Below are 22,479 nucleotides of genomic sequence, written 5' to 3' on the forward strand. Positions count from 1 at the left end.
CTTGGGTCCACCCTGAATACCTGCCGGGGGCCTTACTTAATAGAGCTCCAGCGAAGCTGCCTTTGCAGGGTGCCAACCAGAGGTAGTATTCTGGGTTCTAGTACTATCCTTTCCTTCCTCACCTAGAATCCAGCTGTTTTTTGGCTGTCTTCTGCTTGGGGGAGCAGATAAGAGAATCTGGTCATAGACCGTAATTCCACAGACGCCAATGCCTTTTCACAGCTCAGTTAATAACACGTGTCAAGGCTCTTCTTTCCCTGGCAGAGGCTGGTCATTATTGCACATACTTCCAATTATGTTCTAAACGATCTTTTTAAAAAAATCAGTGATATTGGTTAGGAACACAGCTGCACAAACAGAACTGCTGTGGCCTCGTGCCTTCAGAAGCATCTCAGGAGTGCATTATTAATGGTCCCCAGAATGCCGTCTCAGCCATCCAGCTCTGCTTCATTTGAACACCCCCATGAGGTGTCTGCAGCAGCATCTCAAAATTACTCAATCAAATCATACAGCTGCGAATCTTTTTGACGTTATTTACTTAAAAGGATCAAAATGAAGTGAAGTAGAAAGGAGCATGTGGCGGTGTTGCGAAGATGCACAGTAAGCAGCAGGGCTTTGGTTGATATGTGGGGACTCGCTTTCCTATGGGCAACCGTTCAGTTCATGAGTGTAATGCATCGCTTGTTGCTGATGCATTGTTATTGCTCTTGTCAGTAATGTGACATCGACAACTGTTCCTGACAGGCTGGCTCTTTCAAACTTCGGCAAGTATATTTAAAACAGACTCCAATATATCCAGAACTGCTCTCTGTCTTACAATCCCTCTGAAGCTGATGGGTTTTCTATAAGGTATAAACTAAAAAAAATGTGGTCCATATCTGGCTTCTCTCAAACACCTATCCCGATGGAATTGCACTGGCCCTCGTATTTTGCATAGCAAATTTCATACAAAATAAGAGATGGAAAAGTTCTATTAGAGTCAATGTGTTAATCCCTCTGCTAGTGCAGAATTCCCCACAGAGTGCATTTTCTAGAGCTTCTGTAATGAATTCCTCATACACAGCATAAATATGGACTGCCTGTCTTCCATTCCACATATCTGCAGCCTCAAGGATAGAGAGTTTGTCCTTCAGGTCTAAAAACATTAGCTTCTACCCTTGAGCTAATGGATTAGATCTAAGTTGTGGAAGTAGTAGTAAAGCATTTATCTTCTGTAGTTCATCTGCTGGAGGGCATTATTCAATAAATTACATTTCATCCATTCTAGTTTTGCATATTCCAAGTGATAGGACTTCCACTGCTTCCTTTGTGAGACTCGGCAGAATGCAATATAACGTATTTTAAGTAGTAATAAAGTTTGCTACCATCTTTGTGTTCCCACCTCTCAGTGCTGGTTTGGTTATTCTCATTATAGGTCTCACCTCCTGACCTCTTACTTCAAATCCATAAAAAAAATGCTGTTATAAAATAAAAATAAAGTTATTTAGACACTTCTAATCTATATTTCATGTGTTGCGCAGTGTATGAGGTTTGAATTTTTGTGTGTGAAGGGTGTCTTGTGAAAACTGTTCTGTGCACAAAGTTGTGGAATTTAAGATACAGTGATTGTCCCTATTGATCCCACTGTCTCTTTGTTCTGGCCTGTCAAATCTCAGAGGAGCACTGGAGTTTTGTAAGTTTGAAATAACAGAAATAAGGCTTAGGGAATAGCAGGGTCAATGACTGTGCTTTTTTGTTTGTTTTTGTTTTCAAATACTGCCAAAAACAGTCAGTTATCGGTTTTCTATAATTGATTTCATTGCAATGACTCATCATCATCACCACTATGTCCAGTTCTTAGTTCTGGACTTCAAACCCTTCTCTATACACTAGCATTTTTGAGGAAATCTCCCACTGGTGGTAGCAACAACGGGAGCTTAGGGTGAGCCAGCTATCCGTGTTATCGCAGCATTGTCTAGACTTCCTCTAAACAGGATTAGATGACACAATGGTAAGAACACCGGGGTGTTTACACTGTCATGGGCAGAACTGCACCTATGGTGGTGTAATGGTGAGACATTTCCCACTAGCGCAAACACAGCTTAATTGTTTTGGTATGAAAAAGTTCCAATTGACATTAGTTAGTTAATTTATTGTTGTCACAGCAAATCTGGTGTCTGAACTTTGTGACTTTGTCCTCACCCATAACTATTTCACATTTGGGGACAATGTATACCTTCAAATCAGCGGCACTGCGATGGGTACCCGCATGGCCCCACAGTATGCCAATCTTTTTATGGCTGACTTAGAATAACGCTTCCTCAGCTCTCGTCCCTTAATGCCCCTACTCTACTTGCGCTACATTGATGACATCTTCATCATCTGGACCCATGGAAAAGCCCTTGAGGAATTCCACCATGATTTCAACAATTTCCATCCCACTCTCAACCTCAGCCTGGACCAGTCCACACAAGAGATCCACTTCTTGGACACTACGGTGCTAATAAGCAATGGTCACATAAACACCACCCTATATCAGAAACCTACTGACCGCAATTCCTACCTACATGCCTCTAGCTTTCATCCATATCATACCACACGATCCATTGTCTACAGCCAAGCTCTATGATAATAACCGCATTTGCTCCAACTCCTCAGACAGAGACAAACACCTACAAGATCTCTATCATGCATTCTTACAACTACAATACCCACCTGCTGAAGTGAAGAAACAGATTGACAGAGCCAGAAGAGTAACCAGAAGTCACCTACTACAGGACAGGCCCAACAAAGAAAATAACAGAACGCCTCTAGCCATCACCTTCAGTCCCCAACTAAAACCTGTCCAATGCATCATCAAGGATCTACAACCTATCCTGAAGGATGACCCATCACTCTCAAAGATCTTGGGAGACAAGCCAGGCCTTGCTTACAGACAGCCCCCCAACCTGAAGCAAATATTCACCAGCAACCACACACCACACAACGGAACCACTAACCCAGGAACCTATCCTTGCAACAAAGCCCAATGCCAACTCTGTCCACATAACGATTCAAGTGACACCATCATAGGACCTAATCACATTAGCCACACCATCAGGGGCTCGTTCACTTGCACATCTACCAATGTGATATATGCCATCATGTGCCAGCAATGCCCCTCTGCCATGTACATTGGTCAAACTGGACAGTCTCTACATAAAAGAATAAATGGACAGAAATCAGACGTCAAGAATTATAACATTCAAAAACCAGTCGGAGAACACTTCAATCTCTCTGGTCACTCCATTACAGACCTAAAAGTGGCAATACTTCAACAAAAAAACTTCAAAAACAGACTCCAACGAGAGACTGCTGAATTGGAATTAATTTGCAAACTGGATACAATTAACTTAGGCTTGAATAGAGACTGGGAGTGGATGGGTCATTACACAAAGTAAAACTATTTCCTATGTTTATTCCCCCCCACACTGTTTCTCAGATGTTCTTGTCAATTTCTGGAAATGTCCCACTTTGATTATCAGTACAAAAGGTTCCCCCCCGCCCCTTGCTGGTAATAGCTCACCTTAAGTGATCACTCTGGTTACAGTGTATATGGTAATACCCATTGTTTCATGTTTTCTGTGTATATAAATCTCCCCACTGTATTTTCCACTGAATGCATCTGATGAAGTGAGCTGTAGCTCACGAAAGCTTATGCTCAAATAAATTTGCTAGTCTTTAAGATGCCACAAGTCCTCCTCTTCTTTTTGCGAATACAGACTAACACAGCTGCTACTTTGAAACCACTCATAAGACTGAACTTCTCTGTTTAGCCATAGGACAGATCCAACACAGACAGTGGAGAATGGCAGAAGTTTGCACAGCCATCTCAACCCTGATCTCTGTGGGATCACCTCTGAAAGAGAATTTAGTATTCATTCTCAGTCAGGGCTGGGTCCAGAGAGGTGCTGTGCACAGCAAATGTAGCTGTGAATGGGTGATGCCTCTCTTCAAAGATCTCACAGCTTCCTGTGTTCAGAGACAGCAGTCATTTTGCTTTCAGAGTTGCTAGTGCCTATTATAAAGGAGATGCACGTGCTTGCACTGTGGTGTTTCTATTTTTGTGCTTGTTTCCCTTAATCCAGAATGAGGGAGCTCCCACATATGTATGTGGAAATTTAACAGTGAGCATCTGCAATCCTCGCTGAAGGCAATGAGTTACTTCAGAATTCATCTCCTGATCTTTGGCCTCCCTGCTAAGGGTACCAATGGGAGCAAATTAGTGTCAAAAGCACTTCTAGCTCTTGTGATCTGGAACTTATCCACTAGAAAATGCCATCGACCGACCATCACATGGCTTATGATTTTCAGTATCCTTTCAACTGGGCCAGATTTAAACCAGCAACCTAGAGGAGAAACAACTGGTAATGGATCAGAGCCTCTGAGCCATGGAAGGCGTAGCCCAGCACTTCTCATAGAGGTGGTTTTCTACCCCTAGTGAGAGAAAAAAAATAATTCCTCTACCTTCCTTTCCAGTGTACAACCCCTGAAATAATCCTGGGGAATTTCCTCTTGGAGTGTACTGACTACTGCTACAAAACCACAGTTCATGGAGGTACTTGGAGAAGCTACAGTGAAAAAAATGTGCCAGTGACACTGGTAGTCTGTATGAGTTGGTATCAAAATATGACCTTCCCTTGATATTGGAACTGCCATTTTTTAAAAACGTGTCTTGCATTTTGAGTGTGTAGCTAGGACTTTAACCATCTGACTGGTGCACTGAAGCTGGTCACTGGGTCAGACACTTAACCTTATTTAAGGGCAAGACCTGCTCTTGCCTTCCTCTCACTATCTGAACACCGCCAGAGAGAAGGACTGCAGAGAGGTCTATCTGCCTGACACATGGACTGGGCCTAAGACCTCACAAGAAATGGTGAGGAGTGGGTGAGAACATATAGGCTTCTGTTTTTCTAAAGTTTCATAACTCGTGTGCACTTTCAGAGTAAAAGTTACTGTGGTTTTAGAAAATCTTGTGCAAAGTTTTACTTATTATCTTCAATGTGTCCCTTAAGAGCCAAACGATCATCCAGTGTACCCATGGAGGTGGACTCGAGCGGAGCAGGCTAATGACTGGGAGGCTCAGGAGACCAGACACTGAGTTCAGCTTCTAGAGCAGTTGGGACGTGGGACTCCACAGTTCAAGGAAGGGGGCCAGCCAGAAGGCCGCACCCGGGAGTGCACCCTAGAGGCCCACAATTAGAGACAATGGCCGGATGTTGCCCAGATCCAGCTGGCTTGGGGACACAGGGGATCCAATTACAACATACTGGTGATCATCCAGTAGGGGGACTTAGCTAAGTCTGGGACTAATTTTGAATTCATGTACTGGAGTGCCTGCCACTCCCATTTCATAGCAGATGAAATCATGAACAAGGAAAGGAAATTCATCAGCATCCAGAGCATTTCATTTTTTATTTTTTTTTAAAGTCAGCAATATAGAGAACATTGCAGAGCTGTTACTGCTAGCTCATTAAAACAAAACAAAGGCTTAATCTAGAGGCGTTGCTATGGGGCATCGCATTGATAACCATATTAAAATCTGTCACTGTGCTAATAGCCATATAAATATACTTGATTTGTATAAAATACACTTTAAAAACTAGAGAAGGGCAGAGAATAGGGAAAGAAAATGAGATCCACTTGGAGGGCACTAACAGGCAACAGCTTCCCCAACAGAATTAAAAATTATCTATATCCCTCAGGAAGCTTTAACATCCATGCGCTTGCAGTTGAAATGCTGGGTAATGAGCACATAGCTCACGTTTTCCACACACCAAGGCCGAATACAGGACAATGTAATTGAAACTATTCTCATAATAAATTTGGTTTTGGATCTTAATTAGGCATGTTGGCTGCATCTTCCTGACACTTGGTCTCCAGCCCTCAAAGCAGAATGTAACACCAACAGACCCCGGTCGTCGGGATTGAACCTGGGGCCTCTGGAGCTTTGTGCCTCTACCGCATGAGCTAAAAGCGAACTGGCTGTTAGCTAAGGCTGTAGAGTGTGTGTGTGTGTGCACACACTCTCTCTGCCACTAGATGGGACAGAACACCACACCCAGGAGGTGTGTGGGTTACAAGAACACTGTCCTTTTCCCTTTGCTTCTGTTCTAACATTCAGAATCCTTGGTTATCACAAGAGAAGGGAGTCAATCATTTTAGCAAGTGGGCCATTTAGCAAGTATGTTTTACTCTCTTCTAGGGTGTGAGCTAATGGCTAATGAAGTCAATGGGACTTGGATCAGGCTTCTATGGAAGAAGGCCTTACACAGCTGTCTATGAGTGGTATGGAGAAGGTGAACAGGTAAGTTTTATTTACCCCTTCACGTAACACAAGAACCAGGGGTCATCCAAAAAAATAGGCAGCAGGTTTAAAACAAATATACGGAAGTACTTCTTCAGACAGCACAAGTTAACCTGTGGAACTCATTGCCAGGTGATGTTGTGAAGGACAAAAGTATAACGGGGTTCAAAAAATAATTAGATCAGTTCACAGAAGATAGGTGCATCAATGGCTAATAGCCAACATGGTCAGGGATGCAACTCCAGGCTCCAGGTGTTCCTAAACCTCCAATTGCCAAAAGCTAAGATTGGATGATGGGATGGATCACTCAAAATTGCCTTATTCTGTTCATTCTTTCTCAGCACTGGCCACTGTCATAGACAGGATACTGGGCTAGATGGACCATTGGTCTCACACAGTATGGCTGTTCTTATGACATCACCAAATGTTAGTGACTGTTGAGCCATTACTCCAGGATAAGGAAGATTTGCAGCTCTCAAGAGTAGATCAAGGGACCTGGGCCCTGATTCAGGGAAAGCAGTGAAGTCAGTGGGACTTAAGTACATGCTTAAAGTCAAGCGTGTAATTAAGAGTTGTACTGTATTGCACGTCTGAGAGTGAAGACTGTAGAGATCAGTCATTTCCTCTGTCACTGTGACCTTGGAGAAGTGGCTTAACCTCTCAGTGTCCTCCTTTCCACAATAGGGATGATAATGCTGACTTATCTCTGCAAAGCTCTTTCAGATCTCCGGATGAAATATGCTGTTTAAAGTGCAGGGTTATCATTTCCTGCTCAGTCCTATTGGCTGTCTCGACACTGTGTGGCAGCCAACAGACTCATAGACTTTAAAGTCAGAAGAGACCATCGAGGTCATCTAGTCTGACCTCCTGCACATCAGGGGCCACAGAACCTCACCCACCCACTGCTGTAATAGACCCCTAACCTCTGACCAAGTTACTGAAGTCCTCAAATCATGGGTTAAAGACTAAGTTACAGAGAACTTACCATTTACACTAATTTAAACCTGCAAGTGATCCATGTCCCATGCTGCAGAGAAAGGTGAACCCCTCCCCTGCCCCCAGGATCTCTGCCAATCTGACTGTATTCCGGTGAAAAAAAGTTTGATTTTTTTCATGACTCCCATGATTGAGTTGTAATATACAATTATCCATGTCCCAGATTTCTTCTAGACTAGATACCTAGCTCCATACCTACATCTGGCTTGGAATATTATTGTCCCACTGGGCAGGGTCAATTAACAAAACAGTGTTAAAACAGGTGTTGAAATCAATTGACTGTTTCTTGGGGCCAGTTGAGTTCACTTCCATTTGGAGGGGATGGAATCAAATGTAATAGAGAGGAACAAAGCTATTGTGGTTAAGGCATTGTGCTGGGAACCACATCTGAACTGAATCCCTGGTTCTGCTGCAGACTTAATATGGGACATTAGTCAAGTTAGTTACTTTCTGTGTACCTCAGTTTCCCATATGTAGCATGGGGATTATAATCCTATTTGGTTTTCTCTATTAGATTTAAATTCTTTGAGACAGGATCTGTCTCATTTGTGTGTACAGCACCAAGCACAGTTGTGTACCACTCTTGGTTGGGACTTCTAATTACTATTTGTAATACAAATAATAATCAGCCAAAGCCTAAGTGTGTCTGGTTATTTAAACCATCTCAGCCTGGATAACTGTGAAGCATTTTGACTAAATGATACAACACAGCTCTGTAGCACATGAAAAGAAAATATTCAGTAGCTCCCAGGACACTCTCAGCAGAGCCACTCTTCAGGATAATACTGGTGCTGAATAATCCGTCAATAGTAGCTTTTTTACTGAAAAGAGGCCACCTGTCCTCTCTACTAAAAATATATTTTGAAAAGTGACTCCTTAGTCATCTTTTTGTCATTCAGCATGCCCCTTAAAACTAAGGCAGCTTGCCCAGCAGCTGTCTTTGTTCTATTGTTAATGGTTTGTCAATTTTAATTTTCCAGATGTGGTGAAAAAAGTATTGTTCTTGTCCTTTCTTCAGGTTACTTCTCCTTAAAGAGAGACAATAGATCTAGTAAACTTCACTTGCTTTCTTATCAGTGGTGATAATATGTTAAGGTGAAGAATAAGCTGATAAACATTTAAGGCATGGTTATGCGGATGTCAGTGCAAAAATAGAAAGACAAAGAGATACAGGAAATTGTGTATGATATGTACAGAATGGTTATTCGGGAGTTTTCCAGCAAGATCAGCAGGCCTGTAAAATAGAGATTAACAACAGGATTGTTACCAACACAAAATAAAATACAGAAACAGAACTGACTGTTGTTGACCTGGTTCTTGAAATGTTTACCATGTAAATATATCGATTTCATTTAACAGGACTACAAGGAAAAACAAGCAGGAAGGGAAGAATAATAATTCAAAATAAGCTACTCCTCAGTGTATACTTGAGGGTTGTTATGGGGCAACGGTAGAGCCATTGATTTCTGGTTCAACCTCCTGCTGAGCCCGCTGAACTGTTTTTTCTAGAAGGGCCAAAGCCTAGGAAATGACAAGAACTAAAGGAAATCTGGATGGATTAATACAGGGGAGGGTGTCTCTCAGGAAGAGTTGTCTGCTCACATAGTTGTTTGGGGATAATGAGACTGACAGAGACAGCTGCTGGGGATGCTTGAAAAAGTTAGGACTGGCTAGCTACCATCGGGGATTTAGGTAAAATGAACATGCATGTAGACTCCTTGTTTTAAAATTCCTTTTCTCTAAATGCACTGTTCCTGCTGTTTAAAATAAAACAATACTTTGATTTAAGAAGGGGTACAGTGATAGGACATAACCGACATTTGTGCCCTCTGGGTGCTAGCTGGGAGCTAATGAAGCCCCTCGGGTATGTCACAGCAGTTCTGGGTTTGCTCTCACTTAAAATCAGCCTACCGAGAGCTGTCCCAGAATGTGCCCTGCACTGAGGTTGCAAGAGGACGGTACAGCCAATTATGAGAGCCCAGTGTTGCTCCTGCACTGGGAGAATTCTCCGCTATCCTTTTGTACCTTTGCAGCTCAAAGTGGTGCAGAGGGGCCAGGGTGTGTGTCGCGGGGAATCTCTCCCCAGGTATTGAGAAATCAGTTGAGCACTTTTTCCTTTTCACAATAAGATGTACATAGCCTGATCATAGTGCTGGAACAGGGTTTTAAGACTCTTTTTTCACAGTGTGTGTTCATTTCACAGCTTGTCACTGTATTTGCACTTAAAGAAGCCACGTCTTCAGTTGCATGTTGCATTTTTCAAAAGTATCTTATGACAGATTGAAAAATGTGATTTTTGCAAATCCTGTTTTTCACAGTAGAATGGCAGTCATTTTTTCCCCCGGAGAAAGGGAGGAAAAATTACAAAGGTGATAAATGAGAGAATTGTTGTAATGTTTAATCTGTCTGTCTGGGGGGTATTTAGGATGGAATTTCTCTAGTTTAGTTTTTGTTATGGTTACAAATTTTTTCAGTACCTGTGACCTCTCTCTGTCTCACCGTGGGCACCCTTTCAAGTGACAGGCCCAGTGCCTTCACTTCTCTTAGTGTAGAACCCTGTGATTCACCCCAATGTTAGACTGGCTTCCCTGGTTACAGCACCAGCCATGTTTCCTCAGTACATTATGATCAGTGGAACGGAAATCAGAGGGCCCATGCTCAGTGGAGGGACTGTTACTGACAGGCCAACAGTGGTATAGGGAACATGGGGAGTTAGATTGGAAGCAACTCAGCCACATGGACAGAGCAGTGCATAGGGTGCCACTTGTTCAACTTAACCTGCATTCAGCTTCACTATTTGCAAAACACTCAGCTGGTCTAATTGGGTTTGGCCCCTGCAGGAGGCTTCCCTTTGAGCTCTGACCAGTAAGTGCGTTCAGAGAAACAGAACAGCTTCTTCAAAAAAACTATTTCTTTATCCATAGGAACAGAGCATTCAAAGAAAAGGGGTAAAACAATATAAAGGCCTACACGTGTATGTCTTACCTAAAACTTAGCGTTTCTCTCAAAGTTGAGACAGGCCCAACTTATTCCAAGTACCCCCAGCTCCAGGAACTGGGTTTGTCTGGTTCCCCTAAAGATATTGCTGCTGTTTTCCCTGTCTCTGCTGAGCTTCAGGGAGACTTTAATACCAGGCAGGCCCCTTAATTCTGTGCAAACTCCCTGGGATCCCCCTCCCTTTGCCAAATTTATCTGGTGAGCACATCAGGGGCGGAGATAAAACACCAAAGAAAACAGAGCTGTCATTGACTCAAGTGTTGGTAGGTGGCTGGTTATCTGAAGCCATGGTGCTGCTTTCCAAGGGCGTTGAAATAACTCCTTAACACCATGTGGCAGACCCCCATCATGACAGTCAAACAGAGGTACACATAGTATTCATAAAAATGACATAGATTTCTTCCACTTTTTTCAAAGTCGCAATGAAGGGAATGTTGTTATTTATGTTTTAAGTTATATTTAGAGGACACTGAGTGTATAGATAGGGGCTCCTTTTATGTGGTGTACAGCTAAGTAAATACAAAAGGCTAGGTTTTCATCTACATTATCCACACTCCGTTTGGATGGGGGTGGAGATATTAGGTCGGGAGCATCAGCCCTGATCCCACATAGTCTGGTCCCATAATAATTGAGAGACGCTGAGGAACATCTCTATTTTATGCCACTGGCATGAGGCCCCTCAATGACCTTACACTAGTGGAGGAACAAGCATAGAGTTCTGCCCACTTTCTACCTAAAATTTGAAATGCTGGAGGTGAGAAGTGAACAGAATAGCAGCAGCCTCTGCAAGCCAAGTGCTAGCACAGATTTCCCCTCTACTAAGGAATTCTCCAGTGGCCACCTACAGCTGGAATCTGTCCATTTTGCACTGCCTGCACAGCATAAAGTGGACTTAGACCAGAGAGTCTGGCCCATGAGCCTGGTTAAGTGTTGTTAATGCAGCTGCTACTAGTCTTCTCCTTAATATGGGCTTCATTAAAGTACAGACATTGTTAAATCTTACCATAACTGAAACCATATGACTTGGAACAGGGTCACATACTAAGTAGCAAAATAGAACTCACTGGGAAAAATGCTGGAGAGGAAGCTATACAAGCAGTACTATGAAATAACTCAGTGGGTGCAAAGGCTCTTTGATGAATACTTTATTGTGTTTCCACAATGCATGCCAATAATAAACATGCTAACAGCAGAGTAAGGACAAAAGACCTAATAAAAGGGCACATTGAGATACCAGGTATTACAAACATAACATACACATGAGTAATGTCCATGACTGTGAAGCAGACCAGTTTCTCTGACTTGTTCAAACCACATCTTCTCTACGTTCAGTGAACTGTGGCTAAGTAATTGGCATATACTGTATGTCGTTGCTGGAGCTCTCTTTCTCCATGGCTATGACATCTCAAATGTTAAGGATGAGAATTTCAAAAACACATGACAGTTAGCAGCCCATCTGTCTTTAAAAATCAAACCCTGCTGGGTGCTTCTGAAAATCCCATCCTATTAGACTATTTACCATATAGTGCCATTCTGCTGCTGATAATTAATTAATAATCAGGACGAGGGTGTAATAAACAGTGAAATTTGGGGTTCTTGTCCTCATTAAGCACCCCTAAAGCATAAAGCACCACCACACACAGCAGACTAACTCAGAACAAGAAATTAAGGTTGCAAAGTCAAGCACTCAAAAGTTAGGAAATGTCAGAATTGAGATTGCTTGTGCACCTTAATCTGGCCCTTTTGTGCATATGCAAAGCATGGTGGTGCTGGAGTATTACAAAGAAAAGGTTTCAATCACTTTTTAATATGGGCAAAACAACGTATTTTTCCCTAGCCTGTTTGCAGAAATAGCTGCAGTATTTTGTCTGAAATTCTCCCTTCTAACAAAAATAACCATAAATAATCAGCCTGAGGCAGACACTTAACGTGCATTTTCAGATCCCACATTTAAAGTTGCAAAGTTATAGGCAGCTGAAAACAGGGTCTTATAATGGGAAGTGTCAGGCAACCTTAATATAGGTGGTGATATCAGTCCTATGTATAATTATGGCTTTCCCATCAAATCTGAAAAACCTCACCCTGCTGCATTCGTTTGGAAAATACACCAGTTTATTAAAGCATCCACTAGCATGGGATCACTTCAAGAATAAGTTTTCTTGTACTATTCAGTCAGGTGTATTAGGATGTGCTATGTGTGTCCTTGAAGAATCTCTTGGAAGATTTAGAGAACAAATGTGGGGCCCAAAAGAAGTTGATGAAAACTCTTCACCTTCTTGGATTTAGAATGTAGACACTTCCTTTGGGCTATTTAGTATTTTCACCCATCATATAATATTACTAGTATCCGTAGCAAAAGCAGATGTTGTGCGTTTGCATCTCTGATAATCAGATCCTACAAGCCTAGGGTGGGCATGGGAGCCAGAGCCGCAATGTCCACACCACTGTTTTTAGCACGCTAACTCAAGCCCTGCTAGCATGAGTATACGGGGCTGGGAGGCTCGCTCCCATCTGAAGTGTAGACATACCTGCTTGTCTCAAGTTGGCCTCTCCCCCCAAAATAGACCACTTTGGAAACTTTGACTGTACACATAGTAAATCATCACCAAAACTGGAATATCTATATTTGGTCTCCACCTCCCCATCTTGTACCCCATTCACTGGAAAATGCTGACTCTTAAACCATTGAGCCCATCTCCCTCTGTAAGGATAATGTCAGCTGTCAGAGGATGTGTCACAGCAGGTAACTAAAGGCTGAATGCAAGATTGGAAGGTGGGAAATTTGGATTTGTATTCCCAGCTCTGCCACTGACTCCTGCTTTCACTTTGAGCAGTCATTTAACCTCTCGATGCTTCAATATCCACATCTGTAAAACAGAGCTTTATAAAAGTGAATAATACTCCTGAGATCACATTAGAATTGCAGGTTTCAGAGTAGCAGCCGTGAAGTGAGCTGTAGCTCACGAAAGCTTATGCTCAAATAAATTTGTTAGTCTATTAAGGTGCCACAAGTCCTCCTTTTCTTATTAGAATTGCAGTGTGCTTTTTATGCCATAAAGGACTAGACAAGTGTCTCCTATTGTGATTTGTTGCCTATAGCCCAGTGATTTTTTAAAAGAAGGCAGCTCAAAGCTTTGTTGCCTGTGTTGTTGATTGCACCTATTTTCTGAATATCCATATTCCACTGAAATAATAAAAAAGTAGTGAATCTTAACCCGTTCATTTGAGAAACAAATACATGCTGGTTCCATAAGGCAATACATGCAGTAAAGGGTTAATGTTCCTGCCTCCCCTCTAATTGCTTTCTGTTTCTCCCAGGCGGAAGTTGTAGAGAGCAGTTGAAGTTTAAGGGTGTTTTTTTTTTTATTCCAGCCACTGAGACTGTGACCTGAAACTGTCAAAGCAGGGAGGGTCCAATCCACACACACAAGAGCGTGAGCTGAAAAGATGGCAAAAGAATCAGAGGGGAAAGATCCCCTCCTCTATTACTACTGCATCAAATTTGCTCTCTCTGCCTATTCCACCCTGTTTTCGGTAGGTGTTTCAATCATTTCCAACTTTTATGTTGTCTGGGGGAATTAACACACAATACCTGCCTGGTGATTTGTTTTGCTTTCTGTGTCTTAAGAGCTTCACCCTCTGAAATATAAAATCTACTGGTCAATGATGCTGTCTGGAATTGGGCTGCATTGTAGGAGGTGCCCACTGGTGCTGCTATTATTCTGTTTGTATTTAATAGAGGATGATCTCCATTTTGCTGGGTTTAATATTCCTTCTGCCTGATCTCTCCCCCTCCCTCTGCCCCTTTAAAAAGCCATGACCTGTCTCATATATCAGATAAGCCTTTATTTTAAAAATACAAATCACTTCATGAATCTAACATCTTAATGGTGCAAACGTTTACTTCTCAATACTCCCAGCTAGATTGTTTATACTCTCCATTTGCCTCTGGCTCCACGCTTAAAGCCTTGTCTCTGTCAATGGAGATCAGGCAGGAACTGGATGTGAAATCTGCCAGCTGTGGTTACTAATAGCCTCGAGTTCTTAGTGGTTGTGGTTTTAGCCAGACTTGTCCTTTTTTAATTTTTTTAAAAATCTCCATTTAATCAACAGAATTTTGAAGATGTAAATTCTTAATGCAAACCAGGTCAGTGTGATACTAGCAGTGCAGACCTTGTTGTGAACCTATGTAAATGAGAGGAAGGGACGTGTCGCATTAGTCTCTGCAAACGGTAACTACACACAGCAGAATGGCAAGTGGGTAGATTATTTCTCTTGCTTTAGACTCTGTGCATTGCAGCATTGCTTGTGAAACTTTATTATAACTAAATTATTCAGTGAGAGTATTTATTATGAAGTTATTCCCTTTCTTTGATTAGTCATTCGTGAACCAATCCTATTAATTATTTGTAAATATTTGACAGTTTTGACTAATCATGTTCATCTTATGAATTATTTGCTACTAGGTATTCCACATTTTTAGTGTATTGTTGGTTACATGGTATTGTTTCAGCTCCCTGATTTGCTGACTCAAACTAGAATACAAACAAATAATGACCCTTTGAGAATGAATTTTTGATGAATGAACTCATATTGGCAGTGTTTGCCTGTAATACCCACCCTGTTAGTAGGTGTTAATCCTGCTAGGAAAAGGTTAAGTGGGTTATAGCATTTCACTGAGTGACTTGCGACTTCCCCTAGATGTAAGGGAGTGGGAATGGGAGACGGGATCTCAGTCCTGAGGGAGCAGCCATGCCTCTGGAGTGATTTGAGCGGAGCTTTGTTATCTTGTTGATTTCTTTGTTCAAGGCAAACCTCAGGAAGGGTGGGTAAGTTTGGACTCTACCCAGTGTGTAGATTGTCTCTCTACATCAGCTCAGGAAAGAGACACATTCTAGGACCGGAATATGGAAGGGGATGTGTCCAGGATGTAATGGTATGAAGCTCTTAATAAAGCCAGGTGCAACTTGCATTATTTGAGTTTCCTAACACATTTGAAACCCCAGCAAATACATCCAAACTCACAGACCCTGTAAGTCAATGTAGTCCAATGTTTGAGCAAGAGTAGGGCTATGGGTGGCAATAGTATAATACACTAGGATTTAAATAATTTGTCCCAAATCTTAGGCAATAGCTGATGGTTTCTCTGGAGTTCTCTTTTGGACTTTTGTGGCTTATTCAAGCCATAACTTGGGGAATGGTTGAAGGGAAAACCCAAATATAAGTAGGTGGTTTGCAGAAATCTTAAAACCAAAATTGCTGAGTTTACTAAAGTGCCCAACAATGTGGGTTCACTTTCCATTAGTTTACAAAAGAATGGAACTTATGATCCAACTGGATGTAGGCACATTATCCACCTATCATCCCCAGGAGCCAATTCAGTTTCCTGAAGTGACTGAGTGTGATAAGCAGCATCTTGAAGACTGCCTGCCAAGGGAGTCCAGGCCTGGAAGAAGAATTCTGCCTTGTCAGCACCTCTGTAGCCAGATTTTAACCTAAATGAACCTCAAGCATATTAGCTTTGTGCTGATTTGCCTTGCCCTGCCAAATAACTTGGCTCATGTTCATGAAAAGGTTTTGTAAACTTTGGTGAAACTCCTGTTGAGCCAGGACTAAATTTAGGGTTTAACTACAAACTGAAAAGGTGATTTTTGCCTGGTTTGGAGCTTCTTCATAAAAGTGTTGAACAGTTCTAGTTGTGAGACAGGGATATATTTTTCCTCCAATCAAACTTAATCGATGTTTCATTTGACACACTGCAAATGTAACTGACTTGTAGGTAATGCTAAGCACAATATAAAAGCCAAATAATATTGAGCTATCCGTGGTGTAGTCAGGCCAGGGCATCTTTGCAAAGACCGAAAAAGAGGAAAGTGAAAGCTTTGCATGCTTGTGAGAAAAACACTTGTCCACAAGAAATAAACAGAGAACAGATTATTTCACATAGTTTAAGACAGTGCTGTAAAAAGGAAATAACTTTCAATTATTCCTAACTGGGACTGCCTTCAAACTGGTGACTTAGTGACCATTATCAATTTCTAAACTCCCCGAGGGATAGTTTTTAAACTGCTCAGCCTCAGAAAAGTCTTGGCCCAACAAAACCATAGAAACTGTGAACCTACTTGACCTTTTCAGCCAAGTGACTGACATAGTTCTCATTTGCAATCTTGTGGCTCTCAGAGCCATTCAGAGGGTGGAAAAGTCCTGCTAATTATATTCCAGGAGTGAGCCATCCCTTGATATTTAGCTGGGTTTTAAATGCACTTGTAGAATTACTATTGCAACCTTTTGTGCTTAAATTGAACAAGGTCTCCATCTACTCAGTTTCAACCCTGCTTCCAACCAACTTGGTAAGAAAACTTCAATGTAAAACGCTGAGTTTCATCACCGTTCTAAATCAGAAAGTTTATACTCTACTAACATTAAACCGTTCTAAATCAGAAAGTCACGAGCCCTGTAGTGTATGTCCAGAACCAAACACAATTCTGATTGGGGCTTCCGGGTGCTTTTGTATTACAAGGAACAATCCATTTTGACTGAGATATGCAAAGCCATCCAAGACACTTGAAGGCGAAAGGTTCATTAACATTAATGTAGCTCTAATTTTCACTGTTCAGTTTGAGTAAATGAACTGTGCACTGACTGTTCAGTTCCAGCTGTGTTTGCAACTGCTTTACTTATGGTAATCATTTGGGTTTTATTTCCACTCCCCTCTCTGCACTAGGTACTGATGAGACACACAGCCCATGGGTAGGAAGTCTGAGGCAGCACCACCACCGGCTACCTTTTAGCACAGGCCTGTAATGAGGGCAATTATTTCTAGGTGAGCATATCAGTAAGAACTAAGTGCAAGATTAGTTTAAGTTCTTGATTTTCTTCCCTCGGACAGCCACTTTTAAAACAGATTTGAGTTCGATTTGGAGACTGACTGTCAATTCTAAGGGAAGCAGGGACTTTCTGTCCACACTAACCTTCTCTGCCTCCCATATGTAAAGTGACATTAGATTTGTGTTTTAATCCAGCGTCAGGCTGGATGGTCATGGTGATCCTTTCCAGCCTTGGAATCTATGAACAGCCCTTTCATCCCCTTTTTTTATGGGCGCTGGGAAGAAGAGAACAAAGCAGGCAATCCTGAATACGCTACCAACACTTGCACCTCTGCATCAAGACAATGACTATAATGAAATCTCAGTATTTAGGGCTTCAAATGGTCACCTGTAGGGATGAAGGATGATTTCCCCCCTCTGATACACTATTGGCCAGATGTATTGGGCGGGGTGGGGGGGATTTCACCTGCCTCTGAAGCATCAGAGATTGGCCACAGCTAGAGATGGGACAGCAGGTGGGTTGGACCAGTGCTCCAACAGGATACAGATCATAGAACCATAGAACTGGCAGGGACCTTGAGAGGTCATCTAGTCCAGTCCCCTGCATGCGTGGCAGGACTAATTATTATTTAGATCATCCCTGACAGGTGTTTGTCCAACCTGCTTTTAAAAATCTCCAATGATGGAGATTCCACAATCTCCCTAGGCAATTTATTCCAGTGCTTAACCACCCTGACAATTAGGAAGTTTTTCCTAATGTCCAACCTAAACCTCCCTTGCTGCAATTTAAGCCCATTGCTTCTTGTCCTATCCTCAGAGGTTAAGCAAAACATTTTTTCTTCCTCCTCCTTGTAACAACCTTTTACACACTTGAAAACTGTTATCATGTCCCTCTCATTTTTTTTTTCCAGACTAAACAAACCCCGTTTTTTCAATCTTCTCTCCTAGGTCATGTTTTCTAGACCTTTAATCATTTTTGTTGCTCTTCTCTGGACTCTCTCCAATTTGTCCACAACTTTCTTGAAATGTGGTGCCCAGAACTGGACACAATACTCCTGTTGAGGCTTAATCAGAGCGGAGTAGAGTGGAAGAATTACTTCTTGTGTCTTGCTTACAACACTCCTGCTAATACATCCCAGAATGATATTTGCTTTTTTTGCAAAAGCATTACATTGTTGACTCCTGTTTAGCTTGTGGTCCACTATGACCCCCAGATCCCTTTCTGCAGTACTCCTTCTTTGGCAGTCATTTCCCATTTTGTATTTGTGCAGCTGATTGTTTCTTCCTAAGTGGAGTACTTTGCGTTTGTCCTTGTTGAATTTCATCCTATTTACTTCAGATCATTTCTCCAGTTTGTCCAGAATTTTAATCCTATCCTCCAAAGCACTTGCAACCCCTCCCAGCTTGGTATCATCCACAAACTTTATAAGTATTATCTAAATCACTGATGAAGTTATTGAACAGAACCGGACCCAGAACTGATCCCTGCGGGATCCCACTCGTTATGCCTTTCCAGCATGACGGTGAACCACTGATAACTAGTCTCTAGGGATGGTTTTCCAATCCATTTTGCACCCACCTTATATTAGCTCCATCTAAATTGCATTTCCCTAGTTGATTTATGAGAAGGTCATGTGGGACAGTATCAAAAGCTTTACTAAAATCAAGATATACCACGTCTACCACTTTCCCTCCTCCTCCACCCATCCACAAGGCTTGTTACCCTGTCAAAGAAAGCTATCAGGTTGGTTTGACGTGATTTGTTTTTGACAAATCCATGCTGACTGTTACTTATCACCTTATTATCTTCTAGGTGTTTGCAAATTGACTGCTTAATTATTTGCTCCATTATCTTTCCAGGTAAAGAAGTTAAGCTGACTGATCTGTAATTCCCTGAGTTGTCCTTATTTCCCTTTTTATAGATGGGCACTATATTTGCCCTTTTCCTGTCTTCTGGAATCTCTCCTGTCTTCCATGACTTGTCAAAGATAGGTTTCAGAGTAGCAGCCATGTTAGTCTGTATTCGCAAAAAGAAAAGGAGTACTTGTGGCACCTTAGAGACTAAAAAATTTATTTGAGCATAAGCTTTCGTGAGCTACAGTTACATATTAACCCACAGAGACCTTCCTACCAACACTACAAAAAGAAGGATTCTGGGTGGGCTCCTCCTGAAGGTCGAAACAGCAGCCTGTATTTCTACATAGAATGCTTCCGCCGATGTGCACGGGCTGAAATTGTGGAAAAGCAGCATCACTTGCCCCATAACCTCAGCCGTGCAGAACACAATGCCATCCACAGCCTCAGAAACAACTCTGACATCATAAACAAAAAGGCTGACAAAGGAGGTGCTGTCGTCATCATGAATAGGTCAGAATAAGAACAAGAGGCTACTAGGCAGCTCTCCAACACCACTTTCTACAAGCCATTACACTCTGATCCCACTGTGGGTTACCAAAAGAAACTACGCATTTGCTCAAGAAACTCCCTGAAAAAGCACAAGAACAAATCCGCACAGACACACTCCTAGAACCCCGACCTGGGATATTCTATCTGCTACCCAAGATCCATAAACCTGGAAATCCTGGACACCCCATCATCTCAGGCATTGGCACCCTGACAGCAGGATTGTCAGCTATGTAGACTCCCTCCTCAGGCCCTATGTTACCAGCACTCCCAGCTATCTTCGAGACACCACTGACTTCCTGAGGAAACTACAGTCCATTGGTGATCTTCCTAAAAACACCATCCTAGCCACTATGGATGTAGAAGCCCCCTACACCACCATTCCACACACAGATGGACTACAAGCCGTCAGGAACAGTATCCTCGATAATGTCACGGCTAACCTGGTGGCTGAACTTTGACTTTGTCCTCACCCATAGCTATTTCAAATTTGGGGACAGTGTATACCTTCAAATCAGCGGCACTGTGATGGGTACCCGCATGGCCCCACAGTATGCCAACATTTTTATGGCTGACTTACAACAACGCTTCCTCAGCTCTCGTTCCCTAATGCCCCTACTCTACTTGTGCTACATTGATGACATCTTCATCATCTGGACCCATGGAAAAGAAGCCCTTGAGGAATTCCACCATGATTTCAACAATTTCCATCCCACCATCAACCTCAGCCTGGACCAGTCCTCACAAGAGATCCACTTCCTGGACACTACGGTGCTAATAAGCGATGGTCACATAAACACCACCCTATATCGGAAACCTACTGACCGCTATTCCTACCTACATGCCTCTAGCTTTCATCCAGATCATACCACATGATCCATTGTCTACAGCCAAGCTCTACGATAATAACCGCATTTGCTCCAACCCCTCAGACAGAGACAAACACCTACAAGATCTCTATCATGCATTCTTACAACTACAATACCCACCTGCTGAAGTGAAGAAACAGACTGACAGAGCCAGAAGAGTACCCAGAAGTCACCTACTACAGGACAGGCCCAACTAAGAAAATAACAGAACGCCACTAGCCATCACCTTCAGCCCCCAACTAAAACCTCTCCAACGCATCATCAAGGATCTACAACCTATCCTGAAGGACGACCCATCACTCTCACAGATCTTGGGAGACAGACCAGTCCTTGCTTACAGACAGCCCCCCAACCTGAAGCAAATACTCACCAGCAACCACACACCACACAACGGAACCACTAACCCAGGAATCTATCCTTGCAACAAAGCCCGTTGCCAACTCTGTCCACATATCTATTCAGGGGACACCATCATAGGGCCTAATCACATCAGCCACACTATCAGAGGCTCGTTCACCTGCGCATCTACCAATGTGATATATGCCATCATGGCCAGCAATGCCCCTCTGCCATGTACATTGGTCAAACTGGATAGTCTCTACATAAAAGAATAAATGGACAGAAATCAGACGTCAAGAATTATAACATTCAAAAACCAGTTGGACAACACTTCAATCTCTCCGGTCACTCAATTACAGACCTGAGGGTGGCTATCCTTCAACAAAAAAACTTCAGAAACAGACTCCAAGGAGAGACTGCTGAATTGGAATTAATTTGCAAACTGGATACAATTAACTTAGGCTTGAATAGAGACTGGGAATGGATGAGTCATTACACAAAGTAAAACTGTTTCTCTATGTTATTTCTCCCCCCCAACCCACCCCCCACTGTTCCTCAGATGTTCTTGTTAACTGCTGGAAATAGCGTACCTTGCTTGTCACCATGAAAGGTTTTCCTCCTTTACCCCCCCTGCTGCTGATGAGGGCTCATCTTAAGTGATCACTCTCCTTACAAAAAGAAAAGGAGTACTTGTGGCACCTTAGAGACTAACAAATTTATTAGAGCATAAGCTTTCGTGAGCTACAGCTCACTTCATCGGATGCATTTGATGAAGTGAGCTGTAGCTCACGAAAGCTTATGCTCTAATAAATATGTTAGTCTCTAAGGTGCCACAAGTACTCCTTTTGTTTTTGCGAATACAGACTAACACAGCTGCTACTCTGAAAACTCTCCTTACAGTGTGTATGATAAAACCCATTGTTTCATGTTCTCTGTGTGTGTATATAAAGCTCCCAACTGTATTTTTCACCAAATGCATCCGATGAAGTGAGCTGTAGCTCACGAAAGCTTATGCTCAAATAAATTTGTTAGTCTGTAAGGTGCCACAAGTACTCCTTTTCTTTTTGTCAAAGATAATCGCTAATGGCTCAGATATCTCCTCAGTCAGCTTCTTGAGTATTCTACGATGCATTTCATCAGGCCCTGGTGACTTGAAGACATCTAATTTGTCCAAGTAATTTTTAACTTGTTCTTTCCCTATTTTAGTCTCTTCTGATCCTACCTCATTTTCACTGGCGTTAACTACATTAGATGTCCAATCACCACCAACCTTCTTGGTGAAAACCAAAACAAAGAAAAAACAATGAGGAATCCTTGTGGCACCTTAGAGACTAACAATTTTAATTGGGCATAAGCTTTCATGGGCTAAAACCCACTTCATCAAATGCATGGAGTGAAAAATACAGTAAGCAGTAAATATGTGTATATATATAGCACATGAAAAGATGGGAGTTACCTTACCAAGTGTGGGGGGGCTGTCAGTGCTAACGAGGCCAATTCAATTAAGGTGGAAGTGGCCTATTCTCAACAGTTGACAAGAAGGGCTGAATATCAAGAGAGGGAAAATTACTTTTGTAATGCTAACAAGGCCAATGCAGTCAAGGTAGATGTCGGCCATTTCCAGATGGGCAGAGTCCTTAGTAGTAATTTTTCACTTTCCCTGCAATATGGGGCGTGGATCACCTGCTGGGCTTCCTTGATCAATTCCCTGTCATTTCAGCAG

The 22,479-nt window shown here is 42.3% G+C and overlaps 1 protein-coding gene across 1 annotated transcript in view; it reads left to right on the top strand.

Annotated features, from left to right (window-relative positions):
- The first annotated feature begins 6,228 nt into the window (after positions 1 to 6,228).
- LOC119848814 (tetraspanin-15-like) overlaps positions 6,229 to 22,479 on the top strand; it is a 219,348-nt gene continuing 203,097 nt past the window's right edge. The window contains exons 1-2 of the mRNA XM_038385056.2: positions 6,229 to 6,325; positions 13,691 to 13,852. Coding sequence (XP_038240984.1) covers positions 13,766 to 13,852 — 87 coding nt within the window. The 5' untranslated portion in view covers positions 6,229 to 6,325; positions 13,691 to 13,765. The remainder of the gene's footprint in view (positions 6,326 to 13,690; positions 13,853 to 22,479) is intronic.

This window comes from Dermochelys coriacea, chromosome 26 (assembly GCF_009764565.3).
Source record: "Dermochelys coriacea isolate rDerCor1 chromosome 26, rDerCor1.pri.v4, whole genome shotgun sequence".
NCBI classification, from domain to species: domain Eukaryota; kingdom Metazoa; phylum Chordata; order Testudines; family Dermochelyidae; genus Dermochelys; species Dermochelys coriacea.